General features: G+C 39.9%; 2 protein-coding genes across 4 annotated transcripts in view; one reads left to right on the forward strand and one right to left on the reverse strand.

Moving 5' to 3' along the window:
- Nucleotides 1–12,106, reverse strand: part of CEP78 (centrosomal protein 78) — a 50,882-nt gene extending 38,776 nt beyond the window's left edge. For all 3 annotated transcript variants that reach the window (XM_039729580.1, XM_039729579.1, XM_039729583.1), the window contains exons 1-2: nucleotides 11,972–12,106; nucleotides 9,886–9,999 (exon numbers count right to left, since the gene is read on the reverse strand). In XM_039729580.1, coding sequence (XP_039585514.1) covers nucleotides 9,886–9,897 — 12 coding nt within the window. In that variant the 5' untranslated portion in view covers nucleotides 9,898–9,999; nucleotides 11,972–12,106. The remainder of the gene's footprint in view (nucleotides 1–9,885; nucleotides 10,000–11,971) is intronic.
- Nucleotides 12,107–13,322: 1,216 nt separating this feature from the next.
- LOC120511925 (guanine nucleotide-binding protein G(q) subunit alpha) overlaps nucleotides 13,323–27,134 on the forward strand; it is a 121,045-nt gene continuing 107,233 nt past the window's right edge. The window contains exon 1 of the mRNA XM_039729584.1: nucleotides 13,323–13,489. Coding sequence (XP_039585518.1) covers nucleotides 13,354–13,489 — 136 coding nt within the window. The 5' untranslated portion in view covers nucleotides 13,323–13,353. The remainder of the gene's footprint in view (nucleotides 13,490–27,134) is intronic.

The following is a 27,134-nucleotide window of genomic DNA, read 5'->3' on the forward strand; positions in this document are numbered from 1 at the left end:
TGGAGCTGGAGGACCGGAGAAGACAAGAACCAGGAGGAGTTATTCGTTAATATGTTGATGATACCTGAATTGCAGACACAAGTACACAAGATGACTGCATCCAACTCACTGCAAGTCTTTTGAACTTTCTGGAACTAAGTGAGTATAGAGTCTTGAAAGAGAAGGCACAGGTTGCCAGGGAAACAGTAGTCCAGTTGGGGCTAGAAATCTTCCATGGACATCAGAAATTCAGCAGAGAACAGAAAGAAGACATTTGTCATCTTCCAGAGCCCCACACTGTGAGAGAGATGCAAGCCTTCCTGGGAATGGTAGGTTGTTGCTGCTTATTGATACCAAATTATGTACTACAGGTAAAACCTCTGTATGGAGCCCTTAAGGCAGCTGAGAAGGGAACCGTCATGTGGACAGAGCACAAGGGCTGCATTTAAACAGCCTTAAATGTTCCTTGATGTCAGCCCCAGCTCTGGGGCTGCTAGACTTAACTAAGCCTTTTGAATTCTTTACATATGAGTGACTTAATGTTGCTCTGAAGATACTGGTCCAACACCTTGGAGATCAACAAAAGGCTGTGGCCTACTTTTCAAAACAGCTAGACAATGTTAGTCAGGGGTGGCCTGGGTGTTTGAAAGGTGTGGCAGCTACTGTCATCCTAATACAAGAAGCCCATAAATTCACCTTTGGGCAGCACAAATTCAAGTATGTGCTCTACACAGTGATAACTGTACTGGAACAAAAGGAGGGACACTGGCTATCTCCTAGCAGAATGCTTAAGTTTCACTCTGTGTTGTTGGAATGGGATGATGTTACCCTAAAAACAACATCTGTTGTAAATCCTGCAAAGTTTTTATCTGCATTAATTTAGATCATGCCTGATCTAAATTTATTGTCTGTTCACAGATAATAAAAGAGGCCAATTCCAGCAGACCAGACCTGAAGGACGTGCCTCTGGAGAATCCAGTCTGGGAACTGTATCCAAATGGAAGTAGCTTCATGAGGAACAGTTAGCAAATGACAGGCTATGCAGTAACAAGCATGGATAAGGTGATTGAGGCAAAGGCCTTGCCATCAGAAGGCTGAACTCATTGCACTGACAATAGCTCTAGAATTGAGTGAGAGAAAGAAGGTGAATATATGGACTGATTCCAAATATGTATTTAGTGTCGTCTATGCCCATGGACCCATTTGAAAGGAGAGAGGGCTACTAACTGCTCAATGTAATGAAATTAAGCGTGAATTAAGAGTATTTGGAAGCCTTCAGAGGTAGCTATTATGCATTGCAGAGATCATCAAAAAGGGGAAAAAGTCCCCAACTGGGAAATTGCTTTGCTGATGAAACTGTGACTCAGGGTTGGCCCCATGATTTGCATGGGACTTTAGTCCAAAATGTATCCAAAGCTCTTAATAAGAACAGTTGCTGGATTTATACTCAATTGCCACCTTTCAATGGAAGTAGTAACTGGCCACTGATTGGTGTTTTAATGGAAGCAAACTGTACCGAAAGGTGGTAACAAGTCAATAAGACTCTTCTGCCTCCCATACCCCTGAGCAGCCTAATAGATCACAGGAATGATACAGTTCCTTATGCCATTATAAATACCACAGGAAAGGCAATTCTCCCTTCATACTGCCATAAAACCAGAGTCATGGAAAAAATAAGCCCAAGAACTGTGAGGGAGAATGGAATTGACATAATGGAGACTAGTTCTACCACTCAAGACAGAGTGGTATTGGGTATGTGACAATTAGGCCTGGAAAATCCTGCCCATGGATAAAGCTCAGGTTTGTGCCCTTGGGGCTGTAACTCCAAATACAACAATATCTGATCAAATTGAAAATCCAGATGGGAGGAGGAAAAGATTTGTTAATACCCACATTGAATGTCATTGAATGTTTCCATAGTATAATCAGAACTCTCGTTCTCTCTTTCAGAATGGTCAAGCTGGAGAGGGCAGTTATAAACATCTCAGCCATTATTGAACATATTGAATGGCAGACTGTAGATGCAGTTTCCGCCTTACAGGAAGAAATCCATGGTACGTCTCATGTTTATGCAGAACACAATGGCTCTCAATTTCATACTGGCTGCACAATATGTGCTATTCTTAATACCACTTGTTGTTCTTATGTGGACCAGAGTGGAAGAATTAAGAAGGATTTGGCTGACATTTGGAAGCAGACTCAAATTTCACATAAAGTAGCTTTCAGAAATAACACCTTAAACTTTGACTATATCTTCAGCACCCTTATCTCACAGTTACCAAATCGGGCCTGGATAAAAGAAGTGTTCATAATAGCTGTAGTTGTAGTTGGCATCCGTATAATCACAGCAACTAGTGGGATAGCCACTAGATAGTTGTGTAAACTGGTGCTGTGGTTAAATACAGAGTAGAGACTAGATAAGATAGAGCCTTGTTCGTCTATAAAAAGGTAGGGAAATAATGCCGTATTGATTTTTGCGATTTTTTCTTTTATATATTCTCTGTATTCTTTATTTTAGCTCTGTAGTCTACTGTTGTAACTTGAGTATTTTCCTAGGCAGAAGGACAAAACACATTCCAAGACCCCAGTGCTATCTTGGCTCTCCTTAGAAACCAAGACTGAGACCAGCTCTTCAAGACATATTTTTTATAGAGTTTAGGCCTCGTCTGAATGGGGAAGATTTAGAAGGTACTAGAGCACAAGGGCGTGACTTCACTGGGTGTGCATCTAGCTCTTCAAGACATATTTTTTATAGAGTTTAGGCCTCGTCTGAATGGGGAAGATTTAGAAGGTACTAGAGCACAAGGGCGTGACTTCACTGGGTGTGCATCTAACTGGGGATTATTGCCAGATACGCTTATTTGCAAAGTTTATAAAAATTGTTTATGCATTATGCAGGGTGTGCATCTTCAGCATTTTCCAGCTGATGAATGGGGTACCTAAGCATCCTTATATAAAGGATAACCCCTTTTTATCACCCTGTGTCTGGCTTATATTTCTAGGACCAGAGGAAAAGGCATCAGTAGGTGCTAAATGGATACCAAAAAAATGGATAGACAGAAGCAAAATAGATCCCAAATATTCACTGAGGAAACAACATCCTGAATCAAACAAGTCATATTTGTTTAGTAACAAGGGAACTGATAACCGATGGTGACATTTTACTAATAGTGGTGCATGTAAATGTGAAATGAGTTACACTCTTATGGGAAACAGGGCTGATATTTTCTCTGAGTTCTACTTCTTTCTATGTGGTCTACGCAAATAGAGGGAAGGATTTGATATAGTAGTGGGAAGAAAACATATGTAGAGAGAACTTCTGTGGTTGAAATACCTGTATTAGCACACAGGGCTTTGCATATGAATTTCTCTTACAACTACTATCCATTAGGACTGGAATCCCAATGGTCTGGACACTAAATAGAATTACAGAAAAAACGATATTTACTCCTAAACTGTTTATGCCTGTGGTCTATCCATATGTATGACAAAAGAGATCTGGTACTACAACATAAAAATATGCAACATGAACAAAGCGGTCAAATAGAACAATGGAGACAAAACGGGAATGTAACAGATTAAACAAACAAAAATAACATAGAATTTAGCAACAAATAATACTCTCAGCTCACTGCTAGAACTGGCTCTTCTCAGCATGGTCAGCAGTTTGAAGTATTATATCCAATGTAAGCCTCCACGTAGGACTTGATAAATCTTTTGTGAAGACCAGAGACCTGTTTTATTCAATTCATAAAGGAAAAGACAGAGCAATAGTAATCATTAAGGTGAAAGAAGATCAACGGAGCACATAAACAGCAGGAAAAAATAATTAAAACTGCAGTTAAATTGAACTTCCCTTGATCACAGAATCAATTAGATTAATCAATCATCTGAGGTTATCACATCGAACCTTTGACCAGACACCACCCTGTCAAGTAAATTATGGAAAAAAGTGCCCCATCCAGTTTTCTCTTAAACACCTCCAGGGATGGATGACTCCACAACTTCTCCAGGCAACTTGATCCAGTGCTTAACAGCTCTTTCTGTGAAGAAGTTCTTCCTAATGTCCAGCCTGAACCTCCTTTGGTGCATGCTTCAGATTGTCCTCTCATCCTATCTCCTCCTGGTAGAAGGGGTTGACCTCACTTCTTTTCACCTGAAGCTTCCTTTCAGGTAGTTTTAGGAAGTGGTAAGGTTGCCCCAAGTCTCCTTTTCTCCAGGCCAAGCAACCCCAGATCCATCAATTGCTCCTCAGATTACCTCTAGATTCTTCACCAGCTTCATTGCCCTTCTCTAGACAATGTGGCGAACAGAAAAATTGCGAATTATCTGAGGGTAAAAACAAATGTCTTCATGAATCCTGGAGTGCTGTCTCTCTAATGAGACCACAAAGTGGCATCAAAAATCAATCGCTTTGGTTTACTGGTTTATTTTCTCATGAGCTATCACAAAGGAGCAATATGATCCTTGAAAAGGCAGGTAGATACTGTATTGGGATCCTTGCGGAAGACATTAAACCTGAGAAGCTGGTGATCTTGAAAAGGCCCTATTTCTCCTACTGGAACTTGGACTTGAGAATGCCATATTATTAATATGATTTGTAAATTACAACATGTATTTGGGAAAGGTAAACTGTATAGAGATCAAGGGACGGAATGCATTGATCTTGACTGGGAGACAGCTATACACTGCAACAAACATGAGATGGTGCAGGCAGCTGCCTGCAGACAGCTCCTGCTCAGCACTGCCATGATACCTCCTATGTAGCAGGCTCAGGGCCTGCAAGGCCTCCTTGGCGGTCAGAGGCCTGAGCGAGGAAATGCCAAGTCAGCATGACTGGACCCTAGCAGCCCCTCTCTTCCGCCTTTCAGACCCTGCTTATCTCTCTGTAAGCCCATAGGTCACTTTCCCCTGACCCTTACTATTGGACAGTTTCCAAAACCCCTGTAGGGTATAAAAACCCCTGATTCTGCCTAGTTTGGCAGAAGAGCTGTCACTGGGAACCTTCGCAGAACACCCGAAGAATAAAGAATCCTGCAGAACCTCACACGGCCTTCTCCTCTCTCTCCCTGCGTCTGCTGCTGCGGCATCTAGCAAGCTAAAGAGCTGGAAATCACTAAGAGCTGTTAATCACTAAGAGCTGAAAATCACTATAGCTTGCCTAGGTTGCCTGAGCTCCCGCTGAGCTATCCCGGCTCCGGCGACCCCACTAGGCATCTGCCCGGTGGGTAGCTGCCGGGATATACTCCTGCATGGACTTGCCCTTAAACAGATCTGTTTTGTCGTAAGGAAGTTAAAGATGACCTCAAATGACTGAAAGGGTGAGTTTCTTTCCCCAGACAGGATCTGCTCTGTGCAGTGTGCCATGGGAAAATCCATTGGGGCACTGTTCAATGCTGCATGGAGTGCCCATCACCTGAGGTGATGTAAGATGTTATTATCTATACCCCTCTTTTTAGCCTGTCTTTTTGAAGTAACTTTATTAAGCCACTTTTTGTTGGGCCTTTCTCACTGAAATCTAGAAAAACGCCTGCACCAGCTCATTTTCACCTCACCCCACACCTCCATGCGGAACTTGGAAAACATCTTAAACATTTTGGCTCTCTCCACTGTTAATAGTTCTTCTGTATTGTTAAATTTCTCTTCTATCTGACTGATATTTTACCCATGAAAACAAAATTCAGGTTTTCCATCTTTTTGGATGGAAAGAACAGTAGGGGGAGCTCAAAGCTTTTTTTCTTTTCTTGTAAATCTCAGACATGACTAGTTTCTTAGCAGAGGCAGGTATTAATGACAAAAGTTTTCCCTCATAAATAGAAGAGGTTTGAATATCCTATACAATTCAAAATACAGCTATTAGTCTCAGCATCCAAACTAAAATTTAACCACTGATTATTCTGAAAATTTCCTAGTCTCTTCAAAGTCTCAGTTCTGTTAAACACTCTTTATTTTGGAATAAAAAAAATTATCTTCTTTCAGTCTCCTTAAATATATAACCATCAAAAAATATAAAAAAAAAACCAAAATTTCTGAGGATTTTTATTTAGATTGTACATAAGGCAATGCAAACCCACAATTCAAAATACAACCAGATTAGGAAGCAGTACCCTGACAGCCTGCCTCACAATCATACCCATACCAGGGTAATACATGTGTTTTATCCAAACTGTTATTTAAACAATCTTAGCACTCTATCCAATTCTCTATATATGTCCAAAACAGAATTTTCTCAGTGTTGAAAAGTCTCCTTTCTCTGTCTCTTCGGACAAATGTAATAAATCTTCTCCTTTTCCCTACTAATGAATTTCCATAATTCCCTTAAATATTATTATAGATTCACCAATCTTCCATAAGTATAGAGCACTATCTAAATTCCATGTTAACTGTAGAGGAATTTGACTAATAACAGCAGTCACTGCACTGCTACTATTAGCTCTGCATCTCAGGCATGAGAGTTTTTTCTATTTCAGCCCAAATTCAAGTACACAAATCATCCCATACTGATTGAAGAAACATACTAGCTGGCTATCTGAGGTTATAGTTACATAAACTGAGGTTACAGGTATAACTAAAGTTATGTAACTGTAATTATAGCTATAAAATGAGGCTTACAATTCAACCCACATTTTTACTTCAGTATGTAACTGAGTGCCTTGATTCCTGCTTGATACTTCCTAAAGTATTAAATAGAAGCCAATTATTTTGCTATCTTCCAACTCAGTTTTCTCCATTACTTTAAATACTTCTGCGGAAATACTACTTTCATCAAGTATTTGTGATGGCTTTATATAAGACTTAATGAGGACCATTTTTTCTAAGTACCACAAGCTTTTCTAATAGATTTTCATATAGAGAAAGAAAGATACTTGCCTTATTACTGTACTTCCATTTAGAGGAAAACACTGATCACGCGCTGTCCTAAGATCCTTCTCTGCATTCACTTTAAAACCATAAATACTTGAAATAGTCTCATGATGGGCTTCTGCTATAATGTTTTTAAATTATATATATAAAGAAAAATAATTTAATTGCTCATCTGAAAACACAATTGACTAGGTCATAACTTTTTTCCTTATGTCACTTGTCCCTCACACATTTGCTTATGATTTTCATTAGAAGATTTGGTAGTAATGTGAAAAATATATTGATGGTCATATTAATACAAGACATGAAGCATATACAAAGTACAGAATTTATTCCTACAGCTTCTAAATTCTTGCATTTAATTTGTGTTATAATAAATTATGTTAACACATATTATGTTAAATATGTGTTATAATAAATAAATTGCATATTGAAAAGATAATTTATGAACTACTATTACATGCAAGTGGATATTTATTTTCTGTTCATCTTCACTGGAAAAATATTTTTTCACTTTACATACTAAACTTTGGTGCATGATTGTGGAAAGTATTGAAGAATGCTTTGATTTTGGATTAGTCTTCCATTTTAAAATTATGGGCAATGAGATAGTTATCCGTGGTCCTTCTAGTGACGTACTTTGGATTGCAAGAAAATAACCTCCGTTGACGCACTCTTTGGATGATGGAAAGATTTATAAATAATACTTTTCCATGAAATACCAAAAGAACTACCTCTGTCTGGGTGATGTGTAACTCTTGCCTCCCTGTCCTGTGACACAGTGAGAACTAAGATGAGAATGAGGGCCTATCAATTTATGCTTTCTAATCGTTAGACTATTTCTGAAATAGTCACTGAACAAACTGGAGGAGTCACACAATTACAATGTACATGTTAAATATCTTAAAGGAAGCTCATGGTCTGACACTACTGTGTATGATAATGAAAAACAATTCCATTGTTTTTCATTGTTGAAAATTATGGAGTTACTGTGCTATGAAACTTATGTGAAATCAGAATTAGGAAGCATATGTCCAAGAATAGACTGTAGGGTAAGAGTAAAAGCTAGAATAAAATGTTTGAAGTCTGAGTTAAATAATCCAAATATACAATACCATTAACCTAGCAGAGAATGAGAAGTCCTACTGATGGCAAATGAACTAGACATTATACAAAGTCTCTCTAGGTTAATAAATAGGTGTGATTTTATATAGGAATAACTTATTTTGGACTTGCACAAAAATAAGAAATCCATAAAGACTAAAAGCTGCCTTGTTAAAAATTCAATAAGCTGAAAGAAAAATGTGCTTGAATGTGACAAACATAATAAATGCACATAAAAGGTATTTTGACAGAAACAATAGTATTTCTATGATGCCAAAATATGAATTTATAATTTATGTCATGGAGGTGGAAGACTAGTATCCCCCATACTATATCCTGGGCTGAACACTTAATCACTTGCTTTGCTGAAACTTTTGGGAGGAGATTTTAACCTATATAACTGTCAAATAATAAAAATACAAATAAGCCTGGATTCATAATTGGCATCCATTTCATGGTAAAAGCAATACAATAAGACAAAAGCAATCAGAGAAACAGCCAGTGCCAATACTGAAGACTTAAGTATTCCTTTTCAGTGAGTGGCCATGTTACTGTAGTATCAGCTCATACTCTACCAATTTATTAATGTAATTTGTGTCTTGTGGCTATGTCAAGCGTGGTGAGATTTTTTGCTTTGTTTTGGGTTTTTGGTTTTTTTTCAGGGTTGAAATTTATGATCCTGTTCCACCAGACTTGTGCAGAACAATACAGGAACAACTGGCTCATGCAGGTGATCCAGCAGCTAATTCCCACAGAAGTGGTGGTCTGGATCACACTGTGCCTACTAGACGTTTTCCATGGGCAGGATTGAAGGGTCAACCGAAACTTTGTGAAAGACAATGCAAATCCTTAAACTAACAGCAAACTCTGGGAAAACACCCAGTCAAGCAAGCAAGCAAGCAACCAACAAACCCTAACGACCAGAAAAATTCCCACCCAACACAATACACCAGGATCAGTTCCGTGCACCGTTAAGGAGACAAATCATGCGGCTGGCAGCCTGTCCTGCTGGAGCGGGCAGCCGGCGAGGAGCGCTGTGGACAGAATGCTGCTGGCTCCTGGTGCGGCGTGCTCAGCTGGGGTGCGCGTCCCGCACCACCCTGTGCTCGGTGGCACGGCGGGGCTGCCACACGTGCTTCTCTGCACAACACCCCACTTCTGGTGCCGGGGAAAAATAATATAAAGAGATTAATCTGAAGAACAAAAGCGTTTCGAAAAATACTTTAGCTTTTTCAGAAATAGGTCATCCATAAGAACCTTGACATACAAACAGGTAGAAGGAAAGAAGTTTCTAAAATTCCACATAAATTAGTGAAAAAACAGGGGGTTAACTCTGCCCTAGTCATTAGTCTGTACCTTGGCACCTTGGTGGGCACCTTTTACTTTGAAATAAGTAACACAGAGAAACATTCAGAAGATAATTTGTCAAAACTACACACACTGGAACAAATGAATATCTGTTGAAGGAAATTTCAAACACTGGATGTTATTAATTTAACAGCAAAGAACAGCAAATACATTTTATTTGGGTTTTTTCTCCTTAAAAAAAAATCAAAATCAACCAACCAAACAACAACAAAAAAACCCCCAAAAAAACCAAAAAACCCCAATCCCCACCTCCCAAAAAAACCAAAAAAAACCCCCAAAAAATAAAAAACCCAACCAAATAGGAAAAAACCCCAAACAAACAAACAAAAAAACCCCAAAAAACCAACCAAACAAACAAACAAAAAAAAACACAACAAAAAAACCCACAAACACAAACAAAACCAGCAAACAAAAACCTGATTAGGAGGGCATACTGGAAGGATAATTTGCTCAACTTAGACACACTGACAGCCTCTAAATTTACTGGAAACATTCACAAACAAGACGTACTTCTGCATAGCACTGTGCAAATATCTTCTTAATGCACAATAGCAACCAACAAGCACTCACAATATATCCCATTGGTTAAGATGGGAGGCTCACTAGTTATGAAAATCCTATGATGTTGCTGTACATAATCTTCTGTTTTACTGTCGTGTATCAAGTTCAGATACCATTTGGAACCTGTCAAAACATCACAGAAAACCTTTCTTAGGCAGAAAAGACAGAGGAAAGTGACAATAAATATCTTTAGGCATATGGAAGGAAGAAATTGAAAACTGCAATAGATTAGTGGAAAGAATGTTATGGACATGATTAAACATAGTGGTAGTTTCCAAATCTTTACTGTCTTATGAGTAAGAAAACCAAAGACACAAGGTGTTTTATACCATCTTTTCTCCCTCTGTCAGTCTCACTTTTAATTTCCTGTGGCAGTAAGCAACATCAGAACGTCTCACAGGCAATGGGTTGCTATGAGCCATGCAGTGGAGACTACTTGGACAGAGGAATATGAGATTAGTGCTACAGGGAGGCTTATCAGGAAGTGTCTGTCCAGGATTAGGTAACAGTATGGACAGTATCTATGGATAATAATTACCTGCATATGCTATAAACATTTCTGTCATTTACTGATAGTTGTTATTAGGATAAAATATTTATAAAGGATGTTTCACATTTCAAAACAGAAGCCAACCATTATGAAATTGAGGTTTGGAAAGAAATTTCCTCATAGGTTATTATCATGTAATTATCCATAATGGGGTTCTTCTGACTTCCACTAAGTCATGAAGCAAATGAGTAAAACAGTGTATAATGGCTATCTGCTGATGCCATATTCAGTACTAGATAGCTCATCCTTTAAAAATCTGAAGTTATTTATTCTGTAAAGATTTGAAATCCAGTTATATCAATAGAAGTGGTACATGCAGATTACAGTTATGGACTGTGGGGTGTCTTGTCTCATTAAAAATGCAAAATTAAATGACAGTTCTGCATTTGAGGTATACACTGTGTTCATGCCTTTTATATGGAGCATATAAGATAGTTAAGAAAGTTTAGTCCAACTTCTTCTACTGCAGACTGTTACAGTTTTTATTAGAACAGTGTGCCCTCAGTTTTGGAGAGGACATTGATTCAGTTTACCTAAAGGTTGGAAACTCATTGATCTGTTCCTAACCTTTTTTCAAGATGTGATTCCTGGAGATGATTGCTGTGGATTTGGGCACAATGTACAAAACATCCAGCAAGTATTTCTTGTGAGCTTTACCATACTCACCATCACTCTTTTGGACTCTGGCATTTAGAAGAAAACCCTAGTATTTATCTCAAAAACCCTAATAATTATTTTCTTGAAGTAACCTCCCCCTCTTTTTTGTTACTCGTTGTCTCTGTAATTCAGTGTCAGCACTTTAGAAATCTTAATTGCATATAATATTAATACATCTGGGACCAGTACACAATACAGGTGAATACATAGGTACACTTCTATATGTACAGGTTTTAAAAGAGAGAATAAGCTTTGAGTGAAATATATATCTTCTTAGTTGCTGAAACGACTCAATTTTGACTAAAAGTCATTGACTTTTAGTCAAATTTGACTAAAGAAAAAAGATTCCAAGTTGTATCAATCATTTTTATACACAATATGTACCAGTATAATATAGATCTACATAAAAATGATGCATTATTTTTATAAGTAATGGGTTTTTATTTTTTTGTTTATTTTTAATTCCCTCGCTATCTTACTCTTTATGGCAGACTTCGGTTAAATAATTTTGTCAGTACATATGGAAGCTTTTAGGAAAGAGCATATGAATTTCAAAACAGATGTCAGCAGGTGCTGGTGAGGTATCAGATATGGAGCTAGAAGATAGAGTAATGTGCCTTTCTACTTACTACCTAGGCTAGTACCAGATTCACAGCCGATTTGGCAACATTCCTAGATACAAGTAGCTTAAAATGGAGGTGGCCAAAGGAAGTGCAGGTGTGGGAATTCTGTGAGGAGTTTATGAATTCACGAAAACTAGAAGGGGCATCAGTGCATTCTGCTCGATTGTATGCCACCACCCTTAGGGCTACCGAGAGCTACATGGGGACAGCTTTCCAGGGACTGGGCCTGAGGCAGGGGCTGGGGCGAGGGGCCAATAGAACTCACCGCAGCCGAGTATCGGCCACACCGGTGGCGTTCCGTGGGGAGTCCCAGCGCGTTCGTGCCGAACGCACGGCTTTGCCTTCCCAGCAAGGAGTCAGGGCGCTAAACCTTCCGGGTGCCTGACGGTGTGCATGTATCCCGCTCTGCCTTCCCATTCCGGCCAAAGGTGGAAAAGGCATTTTCGGCTCCTTACTCCTTCCTTCCTTTCAGCCGGCCACATTTTCCGCCAGTCCCTGCCACCCCAACTCATTTCTCCTAGGATGGGAACCGAATAAGAATGTGTGCCCACGACTAAAAACAAAGGAAGCGAAAGCAAACAAGGCGTTAGGGAAGGCTCTGCCCGGCAGGACAAACCGGAGCAGGCACAGCTCCTCGCAGCCATTTGGAGTGAGAATCCGTTCAGTCTCTTCCCGCACCTCCTCCTCTGCCCTCCTCCTCCGCCGCCGCAGGCGGGCGGCGCGGCCCCGGGGGGCGGCACAGCGCGGGCGGGGGCTCGGCTGCCCCGCAGCTCGCCCCCACCGCGCAGCGGGGCGGAGAGAGAGCGGGAGCGGCGGCGGGAGACGGGCCGCCATATTCCTGCCGCACCACGCCCGCGGAGCCCAACCATTTAAAAGCCGGGCGAGCTCGACCCCTGCCAGTGCACTCGTTTCCCTTTCCGCTGCTCTGTCGGCAACGCGGGCAGGGGCGAACCGAACGGAGCCGAACAGCGGCAGCTCTCTGATAGCGAGCTCCGCTTTTCCTCACCACCACCCCCGTTTCCTTCTTAGAAGGGCGAGCGGCCGAGGCGGCGGGAAGGAGGAGCGGCCGCGGGGAAGCTCTTCCTGCCGGGCAGCGGCGTTCTCGCCCACCCCGCAGGAGCCGAGCTCCCGCTCTGGGGGCGGGGAGCGGCGGGGAGATGTGTGCGTGTGCGGGTCGGGGGAGGGATTAGTGGGCATTAGCGCTTCCACGGGGGTGGGGTGGTCGCGTCGGAGGGCGGCGGGGGTGTCGGCGGCCGCCAGGGACACTCGGGGACCGCGCAGGCTGCGGGCGGCGGCGAGGGAAGGGGAGCAGCGGGCCGAGGGGCGGCTCGGCTGGGTAGCGCTGCTGCTGCTGCCGCGGTGGATGTTTCCAAGTTGTTCAGTGCATGATTTAGAGGAGAGGAGGAATTGGAAGCGGCGGGTGTCAGCGGCAGGGAACGAAGATCCGCGCCGCCAGCGGCCCTGCTTTTTTTCTTGCCCCTCTGTGGCATCGAGGCTGCTCTGCCTGCGTGCCTGCCCTGCGGCGGCCCCCGGGCTCTCGAAGAGCGCCTGTGCCCCCCGGGGCCGGAGCGGCGGCGGGGTGCGTGTGTGCGAGTGTGCGTGCGGGTTTAGGGGGGGTGGGGGCTGTGTCTGAACCAGTTAGGAAGAATGACTCTGGAGTCCATCATGGCGTGCTGCCTGAGCGAGGAAGCCAAGGAAGCCCGGCGGATCAACGACGAGATCGAGCGGCAGCTGCGTCGGGACAAGCGGGACGCCCGCCGCGAGCTGAAGCTGCTGCTGCTGGGTGAGTGCGGGGCTTCGTCCTCCCGCCTCGGGCCGCTCGCTTCGGGCCGCCGCCGGTGCGCACGCCCCAGGTGCCGCCGGGCTGCAGCCCGGGCATCGCCGCCGGCGTGGTCCGTGCTGGGGCGCAGGTACCCGGCGGCTGGGACGGGGCGGCAGCGGCAATGCCTGCGGTGCCTCTGGGCTCTCGTCGCCTCCGCCGCGGGGAGCCGCAGGCCGAGCCCCCGCCGCGGGGAACGGGGCGTGTGTGCCCGCCCGCGGGCATCGTCGGCGGGTGGGTTCGGTGTGGAACGGGAAGAGGCCTTCCAAAATGGAGGGGGAACGAATGGCGGGTGAGTGAGGGGGCTGCGGGACGAGGGGCAAATGTCGATGTGTGTGTGAGAGCGATGGCAGCGAAGCGGATTAAGGAAGGGATTCGCAGGGGAGTCGCTGTGCAGGTCGATGGTGGCGGGTGTGATGTCTGCATTGTTCCCTGGGCTTCGGTAAGGTTGTTAGCTCACCGGTTGAATTTTTTATTGTGATTTTTATTTCTTGAGGTAAAGTTGGATAAGGGGCTTGTGCTCAGCTTGCGTACCGGTTTCTGTAAAGGAAAGGGAGCCGCAAAGGCCCAGGTGCACATGGCAGTCTGAGGGGTAGCCTGAAGTGTGCTGGATGATTACAGGATCTTTAAAGCGTTGGCATGCACCCGCTGGTCAGGAAATAAAACCAGCAGTATCGTTTCTCCTTAATTAAAACAGAGGTTGCTATTTTAGAGCTGCAAGTATGCGGAGGTGGCATTTATCTAATAGAAATTTGGCTTATCTTAAAATAAGGCTTTCAAATTAAAATGTGCCTGCCCGAGTCCAGTGTGATGCACTGTGTCGCCTAGCTCCCTGGTAATAGTTCCTACCTGGACTCATAGGCCTTTATGTATTTTAGCCCTGCTGTCTGTGTGTGGATGAGTGAGTGTGTTCCAAATGGATGTGGGATGTTTACAGGGAAGATGTTTTTCTTGGGCCACGTATATGGAAGTAGTGGTTTATACTGGGGAAGTAAACTGCCGATTCAATGAGGTAAGACAAGTTGGAAGGAAAAGTTTGAATACGTTTTAGTGCTTTCATATGAATGTGCTATTTCCTGAAGGTTATCTTCTGGATATAGAGAAGGTTGGGATCTGTAACTGATCAGAGAGAGAAGTAGTGGACATTGATGCAACTCTCACAGTAATCATGTTCTGTTGGATTTTGGCCTGATTTTGGTTTACGGCAGTGCATGGTGTGATTTCCAAGATTTATAAAGCAGATAAAATAGATTGTCCTTGCTTAATACTATGTATGACTAGGTATGATTAATGATAGACACTTGCTTCAGGAGAGGCAGTTCATACATTTGACCTGTTGCTCAGGTCCAGATTATTTCTGTACATTCTTGATTTCTCTTACAGTAGTGCTAGAGGCTTCTCCCAGATTTTCAGAAATATATGAAATCCGCTGAATGAGACCAATATATATTACTTGGAGAAGAAATTCAGAGATTCACTTCCGCAACTAGGAGCGCAGAACTTGAGCTTGCTTTGCAAGGTCCTCCCACCACTAACATGAAGTATTGGGGTAGGTGGTGGAGTCCAGTTACAGCATCGCTTTGGACCAAGATAATGTGATTTGCAGAAGAACAGGGGAGAAGCCAGCCCATAGAAGGAATTAGGGAAAATTCTATTGTGTTCCTGTATAAAAGACTTCTGTGTTCATCATCAATGCCAGCTAAGAGTTCCACCAGGCTTGTGAAAGTGGAGGCATGATGTGGAGATCTGAAGGGGTGGACTTTGGCTGCATGTACTTAACAGCACATCCATATACCTGGGTAATAAAACCAGTACAGAAATTGTTCTGTACATGCTTTTTGTCTTTTGTTTTGTCAGCCTCTGTGATATGTTTGACTGAAAGAAAGAGTATGTGCCGATTTGGATTAACACTTAATGGTCTTGTGAAATTCAGTAGGTAATGAACGACTCTTGGTGTCTTCGTATTTCCTAGATTTGGGTTTCAATTTCTAAAAGAAGTTTAGGGAAACTTCTTTCATAAGTGGGTTTATCTTACATACCTTAGAGCGCTTTTTTTTTAGTCACTTTCATTGCTTCCCCAGCATAAGCAAATGCTCAGTTGCTAAGTTTTTTGTTTGTATGGGTCATTCACATGGTTATGAAACAGATGAAAAGAGTTTTCAAATGAAAATATATTCCTTAAAGATGGTGAGGCTGGTAGCAGGAAAACCATCTGAACATGTTTGAAATTATCTGATTTTTAAAATACTGAATAGATGTTCACTGTTCCATTTCATCTCTTCCCCCTTCATTTTTAGGGAGAAAAATCACTAGTGCAGCTTAATTTTATGTAAGCATAAGTGAATATGTTTGGGTTTTCTTCTTTTTTTAAAATCTTTTCTGGAAGTGCCAATTTCTCAGTCTCTCAAGTAAACTCTCAAGTATTATGGATCTGAAAAACATAAGCGTGTTAAGGTTTTAAAATACAGAACTAAGGAATAGCCTTTGACTTCTAAAGAGAATATTAGTGCAGTTTAAGCTGAGCTTTGTTAAATGCCTATGCATGTTCTTCAGAATAATTGCAAGTGCAAAGTAAAAGCTATTATCGACAAGTGAAAGGTATTGTTTGTGCCTTTAAAGGAACAAACAAGTGTATCTGTGCTAGGTTGATTTATTGTTACACTTAAAAATTAGATTTATGCACATAAATGCACATAGGTAGCAAACATAAAGAAAAAAAATCTTTTTGATTCAGAGGGAAAGGATTTTTTCCCTCTTTAACTCATGAAAGACACAGTGCCTTCTTGGAAACTTAGGTTCGTCGGAATTGTTACTGTGTCTCACGCATACACCTGCACATGCACACAAATGCACACACTGCTTAATGTGCTCATGATATCTTTTTACTTTTAATGAAATCAAAGAGCTTAAAGTCAGAAGTAATTTGTGTAAAACTTTCGCTGTGTGCTAAGATTATTTTTAGGTATTAGTTTAAAAATAAACACTCTTTGATTAAACATTAAAATAACACTTTTAGGTACTTTCTTGTACATTATTATTTGATTTTTAAACATATTAGAACAGGACAAAATATTTTTTACAATTGTGATTGTGGAAAGCCAGAATCCATAAATATGCACTGAAGTGTATTACATGGTAGTAGTTTCAGCTAGCACAACTTGGCTGTAGTGTTTCAAGACACTGGAACAAATTCAGTCTTCCACTGAATTTGGTTTTAATCTGTATTTTAACTCTTCTGGATGTCAGTACTGATGAACACTTTGTAAAACCCTGTGATTGTTCTCCAGAGCGTGCCATTATTAATATCCACCTGTTGTTTGCTGTTAGCTGTAAAAACACATTGTTTTTACAATTGAGGAGAAAACGAAGAGGTGTTCTAATGTTTTATATTCACCTATGGATGTGTTCTGCATGCTTTTATTTTAAGAATTTAGGTACATATTTATTTTAAAGTAGCAAGAGCTTCTTCTAAAGCAGCAAGAATATATATTCTTACATATATATATATTTTTTGTCATACTTCCGTGTATATTTTTTTCCTGCTGTCCATGTTAATTTTCCAGGGACTCAGAAAGCAGCATTTGAGCCTGCATGACAGGTTGTAGCCATAAACCATCAGTCCTAGACATAGTCTGCCTACAGACAGTGTACATTAATATTGTACATTATACATTAATATTGTACACTATTTTCTCACTGGGAAATGCCTTAAGTATCTAAGAGAATAATCTGTGGATGTTGTGCTAGCTCTGCCTATGTGTATGTAAAACCTGGCCAGATTAGGCACTGGAGATGTGTGTGACAGTGCTATTTTTTGCAGCATATTGGTTAGTATTGTGTCATGTGCGAAGCCTGTTTTTTTAAGAGTTCGGTACTTCTTATGTTGAAGATAGCAAATGTGTCAGTGAAGAGACTTGCCTTGGTACAAGTGTCCTCCTGTTCTCCATGCTGTAGCACAGAAACTTGATGGACAATAAGCCATTTAAATTGGCATGAACAGGAGTCAATCTTATGCCAAAAGATGCTTTTGAACATACAGTGATTGTATGTATTATTTCTTAAACCTGTGTCAGCCGAATGCAGAACTTGGTGTATTGACAGAAGCAGACTTTGTGTAGATACATTGAAGAGGAAATGGGTCTGTTAAGCCAACGGTGGCAGCCTCTTGTTTCATATAACTTCTTCAGTTGGAGAAACAAGCTAACAAGCTTCCCTTTTTTTTTTTTTTTTGGTGGCTTGTGTTTTTATCAGTCTGCCCTACTCACACTGAACTCTTTCAAATAATTCTAGGTAATTCACACAGTACATATTTATGTCTGTAAAATTAACAAATAACTAACTTACCTCTTCATACATATTGTAACTAGATAGGTAAATATCTCTACTTTAGCAGAAGCTGTTTCTCTAAGGTCATATAATTTCATTCTGGATGTTTAACACTTTGATCTATTCTCAGGTACACAGATATGCCCATATATAAGAACATTTCTTTTGTGGGGTAGGAAATCACAAATCATTATTTGGATATCAGTGTGATGATGTGACGAACATATATTTAGAAAATATTTAAGAACATTTATTTTTGGTGCACCATAAAAAGATACCTTGTGTGCAGCCATTAAAAAGGGTTTGTTGCTCTTTGTTACTTGATAAGTGATCTACACCCACCAAAGTTAATAGGAACTAGCGGAGGGTGTGAACAGTTAAAGAATTCAGACTTATTTAGCTTTATTTACATTTCCAAGAGCCAAGTGACCCCTAATTTGTATGTTACACTGGCAAACAATGTTTAATAAATGTAGGATGAAAAAATATATGCTGAGCAGAGAAATCATTGGAGAACGGGCATTTGAGTGTGTGCTGCAAAATGAAGAAATAATAATTCTCATTTATTTGCTTCAAATTAATTTTGTTGTACAGTAACAGCAGTTTCATGGGGGAAAGCACTACCTTGCAATCTCAAAAACGAATCACAGAGAGGTGTGAAATAAAGTAAGATAATTGTCCAGTTAATGGTGATTAGCTTTGTTGCAGGAATAGAATGCTATAAGCACAATATCTTTTTCTATGAATTTCCTTAAGCTGAATGGTAGAAGACTGAAGAAAATCTGTTCTTGTACACAAATGCGACTGTGTATGAACAGCTGTTACTGATGAAATTATGGAAGTTTTTCAGTATTCACCTTTTATTTACTGTAATTACAGCTGAGCTTTTTTTATTTACTGTAATTGACAGCTTCAAACCTGGCAAGAACAAAGAGCAGGAAAGCAGGAGAAAACAAAGGAAGAATTAGCATATAGGAAACACTAGGAAGCCGTACACAATGGTGTTGGCCAAAAAGAAGGAAGCATGCCACAGGTTTTAAATATTACTAACTCTGTGCAAACAAGTTAGAGGTGTTAAAACTGGATAAGAGAAGTCCAAGAGATACCAATGTTTTAGAATTTAAAAGTTTTGAAAGTCTCCTGTTCCTGGAGAGTTTCAGGAGCAGCACAAATGTTTTGCCAGGATAAACTAAAGTTTAAATCTGAAGTGTTCCCTTGATAAGTAATGCTGAGGCTAAACTGAAGCGTGATTTTCTACAGATTTTTGTCCTTTGTAAGTTTTCAAAGAACAAACGGCAGGGAATAATTAAACTTTCCAATTTGTACACTCTACTTACTGTTTTATCAGTAATGCAGAGTTTTATCCCAGAACCCTGATGCAGTTGCCAACAGAAAAGTACTGCCGTTCATTTCATTCTCTATTTGAGAAGGTGGTGTGGCTATTCCAGGAACAAAAGTAAACCCTACCAAGCAAGAGTCCTCCCTCATCACTACATTAAGGCAGAATCATCTGACAAACTACTTTAATGAACTATATGACTTAGGTGAGCCCCACTGTGTTGGTTCAGCTCATCTCTCTGGAAAGCAGGTGGTGTGCAATACATGCATTGCTTGAATAAGCAACAGAATATTAGAAAGTTGATGAAAGTGGAAGCAAGTAGTGATTCAGTAAATTGAAAAGATAAAGACTATATCACTATTGCCTCAGCACAGCTGAGCTGTGTATTGACAGCTTCATCTGGGAGCTTTGCTTGCTATTTGTAATTTAGATTGATCTGTGTGTGGAAGAAACATCTGATAGGAATGAGTGAGACTAGGTAGTTTTGACTAGTGCCAAAGTCTCAGTCTGCCTTAGAGCACATGGATGAGATTTCTACCCAAGGTCCTGTTCCCACTGATATGTGTCTTTTGTTTTGCATCTAGGAGGATGCTATTGTGGTCCTTGTTGAAGTACTTCAGTACTAATCCCAGCTGTCAAAAGTCTGTTGAAGGAGGATTTGTTTTTCCCAAAGGAAATTGTGGAAAAGGCAGTTAAAACTTGAAATGTGTTATATTTCTCCCCTCTACCCTCAATTTTCTCTTCTCTAAAGAACTGACTGCAGTTAGATCCTAGTCTTTTGAAGTTAACTGAAAAATACAGCTCAAATATTGTAAAGTATCACCAAATGTGGATCAGAATACTGTTTGCCCAGATAGGGTTAGTCACCTTTAAGTTAAATTCAAGATAAGAGCACAGATTTCTGTTCTGTAGGAGCTTGGTGTATCTGGATGTGAAAGAAAGTCAACCTGTTAGAGATTCTTTGAGTAAACAGGAATCAAGGTAGAAATTACTCATTTAGTTACTATATATCCATGAAATCATCCCAAAGAAATCCCGCTCTTGACCATACTTTTATAAGGTATAATATAGTGAATATGTTTTAGGTTTGAAATTATACATTAGGAAAAAAATACTTTCATTATAGTAGTACTTATTCTTATGGCATGGAAAATATACATTGCTATCTAGTTTTTTAGTGTGTCTGTCACTGTCCCTGAGCTATATGCTCACTAGGCACTTGCGTAACTTCTTGGTCCTTGGCTAATTAATTGCTCTAATGATAATCTTTGTCAAGAATCCTTATACTGAATGAGAATATTTCTGTGAGTTAAGGAGACTTTCTTTTATTTCCTTGTTCTATAAACCCATCACAGGAGAGTTTTTAACTCCTAAGACTTCAATGTTAATTTCATTATCTTGCTTAAATTAGAGAATGCTGAAAAAGAATGCTAAAAGGTATTCTAGCCCACAATTCTGGGTGAACGGCATCATCCAGAAAGTCAAACAGAATGTTTCTGAAGCAGCTGGTATCTCAGAAGGCCAGAAAAATGCAAAAGACTTAAAGACTGGAAAAGATGCCATCATTCTTTATGGTTTTGGGAACTGGTCAGGCTTGGGAAACTGGTGATCAAGTATGGAACTTATATTTTGCTCTGATAATGGATTTGCAAAGCACTGTGAGTGCCTCTTAGTCTCACAGACCAGAGCAGCAAAAGCAGTTGAAATTAAATGCTAAAAAATAAAGGCATCATTCACATATCTTGAATAGGTTCTTACACAGCTGTTCAGATACTTGGATGATCCGATGTTTGTTTTTGGAGTGTGCTATCTAGATGATATTGAAATATTTATGTTGATGTTTGAAACCTTTCAAATGTTTTTGGAGTGTGCTATCTAGATGATGTTGAAATGAAATATTTATGTTGATGTTTGAAACCTTTCAAAGATGGTTTGCAAAAGGAGAAATAAAAACAAACAAAAAGCAAACCCAAAGTATTCCTTTGTAAAATTTGTTTTAACCCAGTTAATCTTTTAGGAGGGAAAATAGTGATTCTTACAGTACTTCTCACTTGTATTTCTGTTAGATTCTTTGTTTTTAAAAAGAAAATAATAGTAGCCTGGAAACAGAGATGCTGTGTGGTTGTACTGGTGAGAAAAGGCCAAAGAATAAAGGGCATGTTCTTACACCTATATTTGAATAACTCTGGTAAGTTCTCTTTTCCTTCTTTTAATTTCTTGTTTGTGTGTTAATAGAACCTGATGCCTAGAAGTGCTTTCATACATTGCAACGGTATTCATGCCACTTGAACCTCTCCTGTCCTGCAATTGCCCCTTTTTTTTTTTTTTTTTGAGGGGTGTTTCTGGTGTATGCACCTGGTCATCTTCAACAGTGATGGGATTAGTAGTTAATCCCAGAGTGCAGGCCACCAGACAGCTCTCTGACTGATTTAGCCCATTATTAAAAGAGAGATTGAGAGATCAAAATCTGTTTATCTCATTACCATTGCCCCAGTCCATTAAATCCTCTAAGTGATTTTTTGATGGAGGTTTTATCTGAGAATTTACAGGTGTTACAAGTCATCGAAAAAGGATTTTGAATAAAACCCCATGACAAATGCTTAAGAAAATTTTTTTAATCCTGCCAAGTAGGGGAAATGTCTCTGGCAACATTAAAATTCAGGCTGTAATTTAGGCTTTAGATCATGGAACAGATATTCTTTAAACATTTATTGAAACATACAGAGTATGTGGAGATGTTCATACCTGACTAATCTTTTGGCCTTCTATGATGGAGTGACTGTATCAGTGGACAAAGGAAGCGTTAGAGATGTCATCTGTCTAGCTTTCTGTAAAGCCTTTGATACAGTGTCCCCTCCCAGCTGTTATATTGGAGTGAGGGAAGGTGGATGAGTAGACTCTTTGATGAATAAAGAATTGACATGATGCTTGCATGCAAGGAGTTATGGTCAGTGGTTTAATGTCCAAGTGGAAACAGTAAAGAGTGGTGTCCCTCAAGGAATCATACTGTTTAATACCTTCATTATGACATAAGCAGTGGGAAGTTGCACCCTCAGCAGATTTCCAGGTGACACCATACAGGACGTAAGTGGACCTATTGGAACCTCAACAAGGTTCAGCAGAGCCAAGTCCTGGGTGCATTGTCTGTGGTTTGGGACAACCCTTGACATTAGTACAGTGTGGGGGATGAATGGATTGATAGCCCTCTGCAGGAAGACTTGGGGTGAATGAAAACTTGTACTTGGAACCTGGAAAGACTGGCCTACATCAGAAGTCTCACTGGGTGGTCAGGGGAAGTGATTCTTGTCTGCTGGGACCTAGAATACTGCATCCATCTCTGTGGTCCTCACCACAAGAAGGACAGAGACCTTTTGGAGTGAAAAGAGCTCAGAAAAGAGCCACAAAAATTATCAGAGGGATGAAGCACGTCTCCTATAAAGAAAGTCTGAGATAGTGTGGGTTTTTCAGCCAAGAGAAAAGAAGATGCCAGAGAGACCTTGCAACAGTCTTTCAGTGTATGAGGAGTGTATATAAGAAAGCAGTAGGAAGACTTTTTACATGGGTCTGTCAGTGAGAGGTCAAGGAGCTATGGGTTTGAGCTGAAGGTGAGTAGATTGAGATTGGACTCACAGAAGAAATCTTTATAGGGAGGCAGGTGAGACACTGGAACAGGCTGCTCAGAGAAGCTGTGGATGCCCTGTCCTTGGAAGTGTACAAGGCCAGGCTGGAAGGGTCTTTGAGCAACCTGGTGTGGTGGTGGCATAGATGATTTTGGAAGGTACTTTCCAACCCAAACTTCTCTGTGATGCTGTGATTGGACTGCTGTGGTAATAAGTGATTTCCTGAAGTTAAAACTGTTGTACATATTCCTAACTTGATAGCTGTAAGAAACAATGCTTTATACATGTATGTTTCCATCCCTGAAAACACAAAATGCATCTAAACATACTTCTGTTTTTCTTAGTAAGAAGAGAATATTGAGAGGAAATAATGCGAGGGTTTTTTTTTTTGTACTGTGTTCAGTTTCCTCTTGGTCTCTGTTTATCTTGGCATTGAATTGGTAAATAAATTAAAGGAGATAATAAACATTTACTCTAAGTGATGCAAAGATGGATTTAATTTAGGTGACTCTCTCCTGGATTAGCAGCTTACTTCATAGAAAAGTAGAACAGACAATTTAGAAGTAAATTTGCTTTCATCTGAATGTAAGACTGGGTATTTTCTGCAAATGGAACAAGATTCACAGGAATTACTGTAGTTCATTAAATTGACTAACAGCATGCTTCATAGAATCACAGAACAGTTTGAGTGGAAAAGGAACTTAAATTTCCAACCCCCTGCCATAGGCAGGGACTGTGCACCTAGGCCAGGTTGCTCAGTGCCCATACAGCCTGGCCTTGAACACTGCTAGGATTAGAGCATTGGCATCTTCTCTGGGCAACCTGTGTCAGTGCCCCACCACCCCCACAATCGGCATCAGTAAAATGGCTTGTCTTACAACCCTTTAAGCTTGTATTTTAATGCTGTTGGTGTTCATAGAAATCCAGAAACATTCTCTGCCCAGAACAATTTTTGCTCTCATGGGGTTTATTTACTTAATTGCATTCATCCTGTGTTCTTACCTGCAAGGCAAGATAATAGTGAATTCGGATTCACTTTGATTTTGTTCTGTTTGGGTCCACAACATAATTGTACACACCTGTCAATTATTAGCTTTAGTTAGGGTTAAGAACTACACTCATGGTAATCTCTGAAGATTTTGGCCTTTGAACCAAAACTACAGAAACAACATGAGCAGAATTTGCTGATAGCTTAATTGTGGCTGTATTTCCTACACCAAATGCAAACCCCTGGTGCTGAACAGTGAAGTTAGTATGTATGCCTTTAAATTGTTTTCTCTGAGAAATTTATGACACATTTTCTGGGTAATGGCATTTTTGTGCTTGTTTGTTTGGTTGGTTTGTAAATTTACAACCACATTAGTTTTATTAGTGCATTTTTTATTTGGTTGTTCTCAGAAAATACCTTGTCTGAATATTTTGTTTTACAGACTTTTTTGGTCTGCAGTTTCATGTAGTAAAATGAGAAGGATAGATTTAAATATTTACAAAAAAATTGCATTTTTTTGTCTATGGAGTTTTCCCATTAAATAATATAAAACCAGAGAAGCAGGAGGAGATTGTCTTTTTGTTGTCTAAACTGACAAAATATGGTGGGATTTCTTTAACTGGTAATTATGCAAAATTACTATATATGCCTGTATGATTTGTCAGGCTGCTAGGACATAGTCTTTTGTTAGAACAGCTTAGAAAGTGGTGGGGGGGAACTATAATGAAAATACTTTTTAATGCTTTTGCTTTATACGTCAGTTATTTTCAAGGTGTGACAGTATTTTCTGGAATAATCTATAGCTGCAGAAATATGTGATCACCTTCTGTTTGTTTTGTCTTGCTTACATGATACCAAGCTACTTCTGCTTAGTGACGTGGAATTTTCTTACACCTTCCCATTTCTTTGCAGTTTTTTTTTACGTGCATAGAGGATGAGAACTCTGCAGAAGTAGTCAAAACAGAGCCATAAGCAATACATATGTTTATTTGTTGTCTGAGTGTCAGTCGCATTTAAAACAGTATTTCAGTCTACCAATCTAGACTGTAGTTTAGGTATAGTGACATTAATTACATATATCACTGTACTCGGTAACTCAGGCTTTTTTGTGGGTGTGGAAAGGTTTCTTTTTGTGGGTATGTATGATGGGGTTTTCTTTTGTGATTGTGTGTGTTTTTCAAGTGATATGTAGTTTTTTGAACCAAAATACATGGTTGCACAAAATGCAAGCAACCTGTCTGAGAAGTTCTTCCTTAATATATTGTGGAATTTGTTTTCTGACATTAGATAAAGCATAAGAAGTAAAATAACTGCCCTACTCATTGTTTTAAGTTAATCATAACCATGAACATTATATTTATTATCCACTTAGAGGACAGAAAGAAAATACTCCAGTATCTTGGGGTTCAGTCTGGATGGTTCCATAGTTCAGTTCTAACTTTGTAACTGTAGAGTAGATTTTATAATCCTTTAATTGTTTTTGTAGCTGATTTTTGACTTCTTTCTGATTCAAGGTCGGTACTAAAGTGCAGATTATGAGAATTGAAGTGATGTGTGTACAAGTACATAAGTACTGCTTGGTGGAATACCATTGTTGAGATGTGTTCAAGGAGTGTAACAGCCCACTGAGCCATGACATTAAACTATTCATGTTTAGATGATTGCTGTAACTTAAATGCTTTTCTAAATAATTACTTTTTTAGGGTGGGTTTAGTAATTGTTTGACGAGTTTATATTTTACAGTATTTGGATACACAGTATTTGCATCTTTCTGTTTTACAGATTAATCTGATAGAGTTTTTAGCATCATGGCATCATCATGGTTTACCAGTTCACAGCTTTTGCATCACCTACAAGTACTGTCAGTAATGATTTTATGTTTATCTCATGGTAGAAGAATTAAAAAGATTTTAAAGTCTTAATATTGTTGGGATCCTGTTTGGAAGACAGTTGTCTGCTGAGGATTTTTGCCTGTGTAGTTTACTACTTAACTGTTCAAACAACTTACTGAATGCATGTTGTGTTGGTTTGTTATATGAGGAGTTGCTTAGCAGATGCCAAGTTCATCAAAACCACTGACTTAGACAGCAAACCATCCAAATACTGTAACTCCATCGGTCTTGATATGCAGTCTCTTTCCTTCACCTGTTTTTCACCCTTTGGCATTTTTTGGGTGATAATTCAAGAATTTCAAGTCAGTAAGCCTTTCTAGCCATTCCTTCTAGAACCTTTGGACCCTCTGATTGGCATTCTGACTTGAATAAATCCTCTGTGTTGTTCATTGTCAGTGGGCACTCTGTCACTTGCAAATGTGGTCCGTGCTTCCCTAAAAGACAAAAAAAAATATTTATAATTACATGGGTGTTTTTTTTTGTTAATAAATATTAAGTATGCTACAGCAACAGTTTCATGAGGGACCAGTGTGGTATATCATTAAAAAAAAAGTTAGGTCTTACGTGGAGCCCCAGAGGTCATAATTTGACTCTTTCTCTTAAAAATGGTTGAGATTTCCCATGTTTTTGGCTTACCTATTTCAATTTTCTTCTTTTACTTCCTCTCTCATCTAGGCTAGTTTTATTGTTTTTAATTTTTCTTTTTTCTTTGTATAATTGTGGCTGTCTAGACTACTTCATGAAATGTTCTGAAATGACTCCCAGTTGTTCCTATTTTAAATCTAAATCCAGTAACTTACACTTGTAATTCTGTCAGGTTTTTGCTAAAGTAGCTCTCATGAGCATAATGTGCTTATAACGTGCCTTTACTACTGGTTTTGAAATTTGCTGGATTACACATAGCAAATGGTGTACAGTCATAATCATATGCTTGCTTCTGCAGTTACTCTTGACTGTGGTTCTGACACATGCGCCTTTTCTTAAGAGGTATTTCTGTATGGTGCTTTTTTGGTTTAGGAATCACAATTTTTAAACTTGCAGAAATACCAAGGTAATTTGCTTGAGACGTTTAGCATCCGTTAAATGGTCTTAGGAGGTTATACTTTTCCATTTTTATGAATGCACTAGAGGAGCTCCACTTGCTTGCCCTGTCACATTACCTGTGACTGTCATCTGCTATGCCATCAGCTTTTGTTTCCATTTTTCCCTATTAGAATTTAAACAAAAAATATAAAGATCTCTAGCTGCCAGCCAATTCTGAAGTATAAAATAAAGCCAACCACTGAACTTCAACTTGGTAAATCTTTTCTTTAGTTACACCTCCTTCTTCAAATCAACATCCGTATATCAGCAATTCCGTGGGTTTATTGCCTGTCTAGAATATCTAGAATATCTTGCCTGTTGAACAAACAGTTCATCCTCTCCATTTTATTTGATTATTCAT

Source organism: Passer montanus, unplaced genomic scaffold (assembly GCF_014805655.1).
Source record: "Passer montanus isolate IOZ18808 unplaced genomic scaffold, ASM1480565v1 scaffold7, whole genome shotgun sequence".
Lineage (NCBI taxonomy): Eukaryota > Metazoa > Chordata > Aves > Passeriformes > Passeridae > Passer > Passer montanus.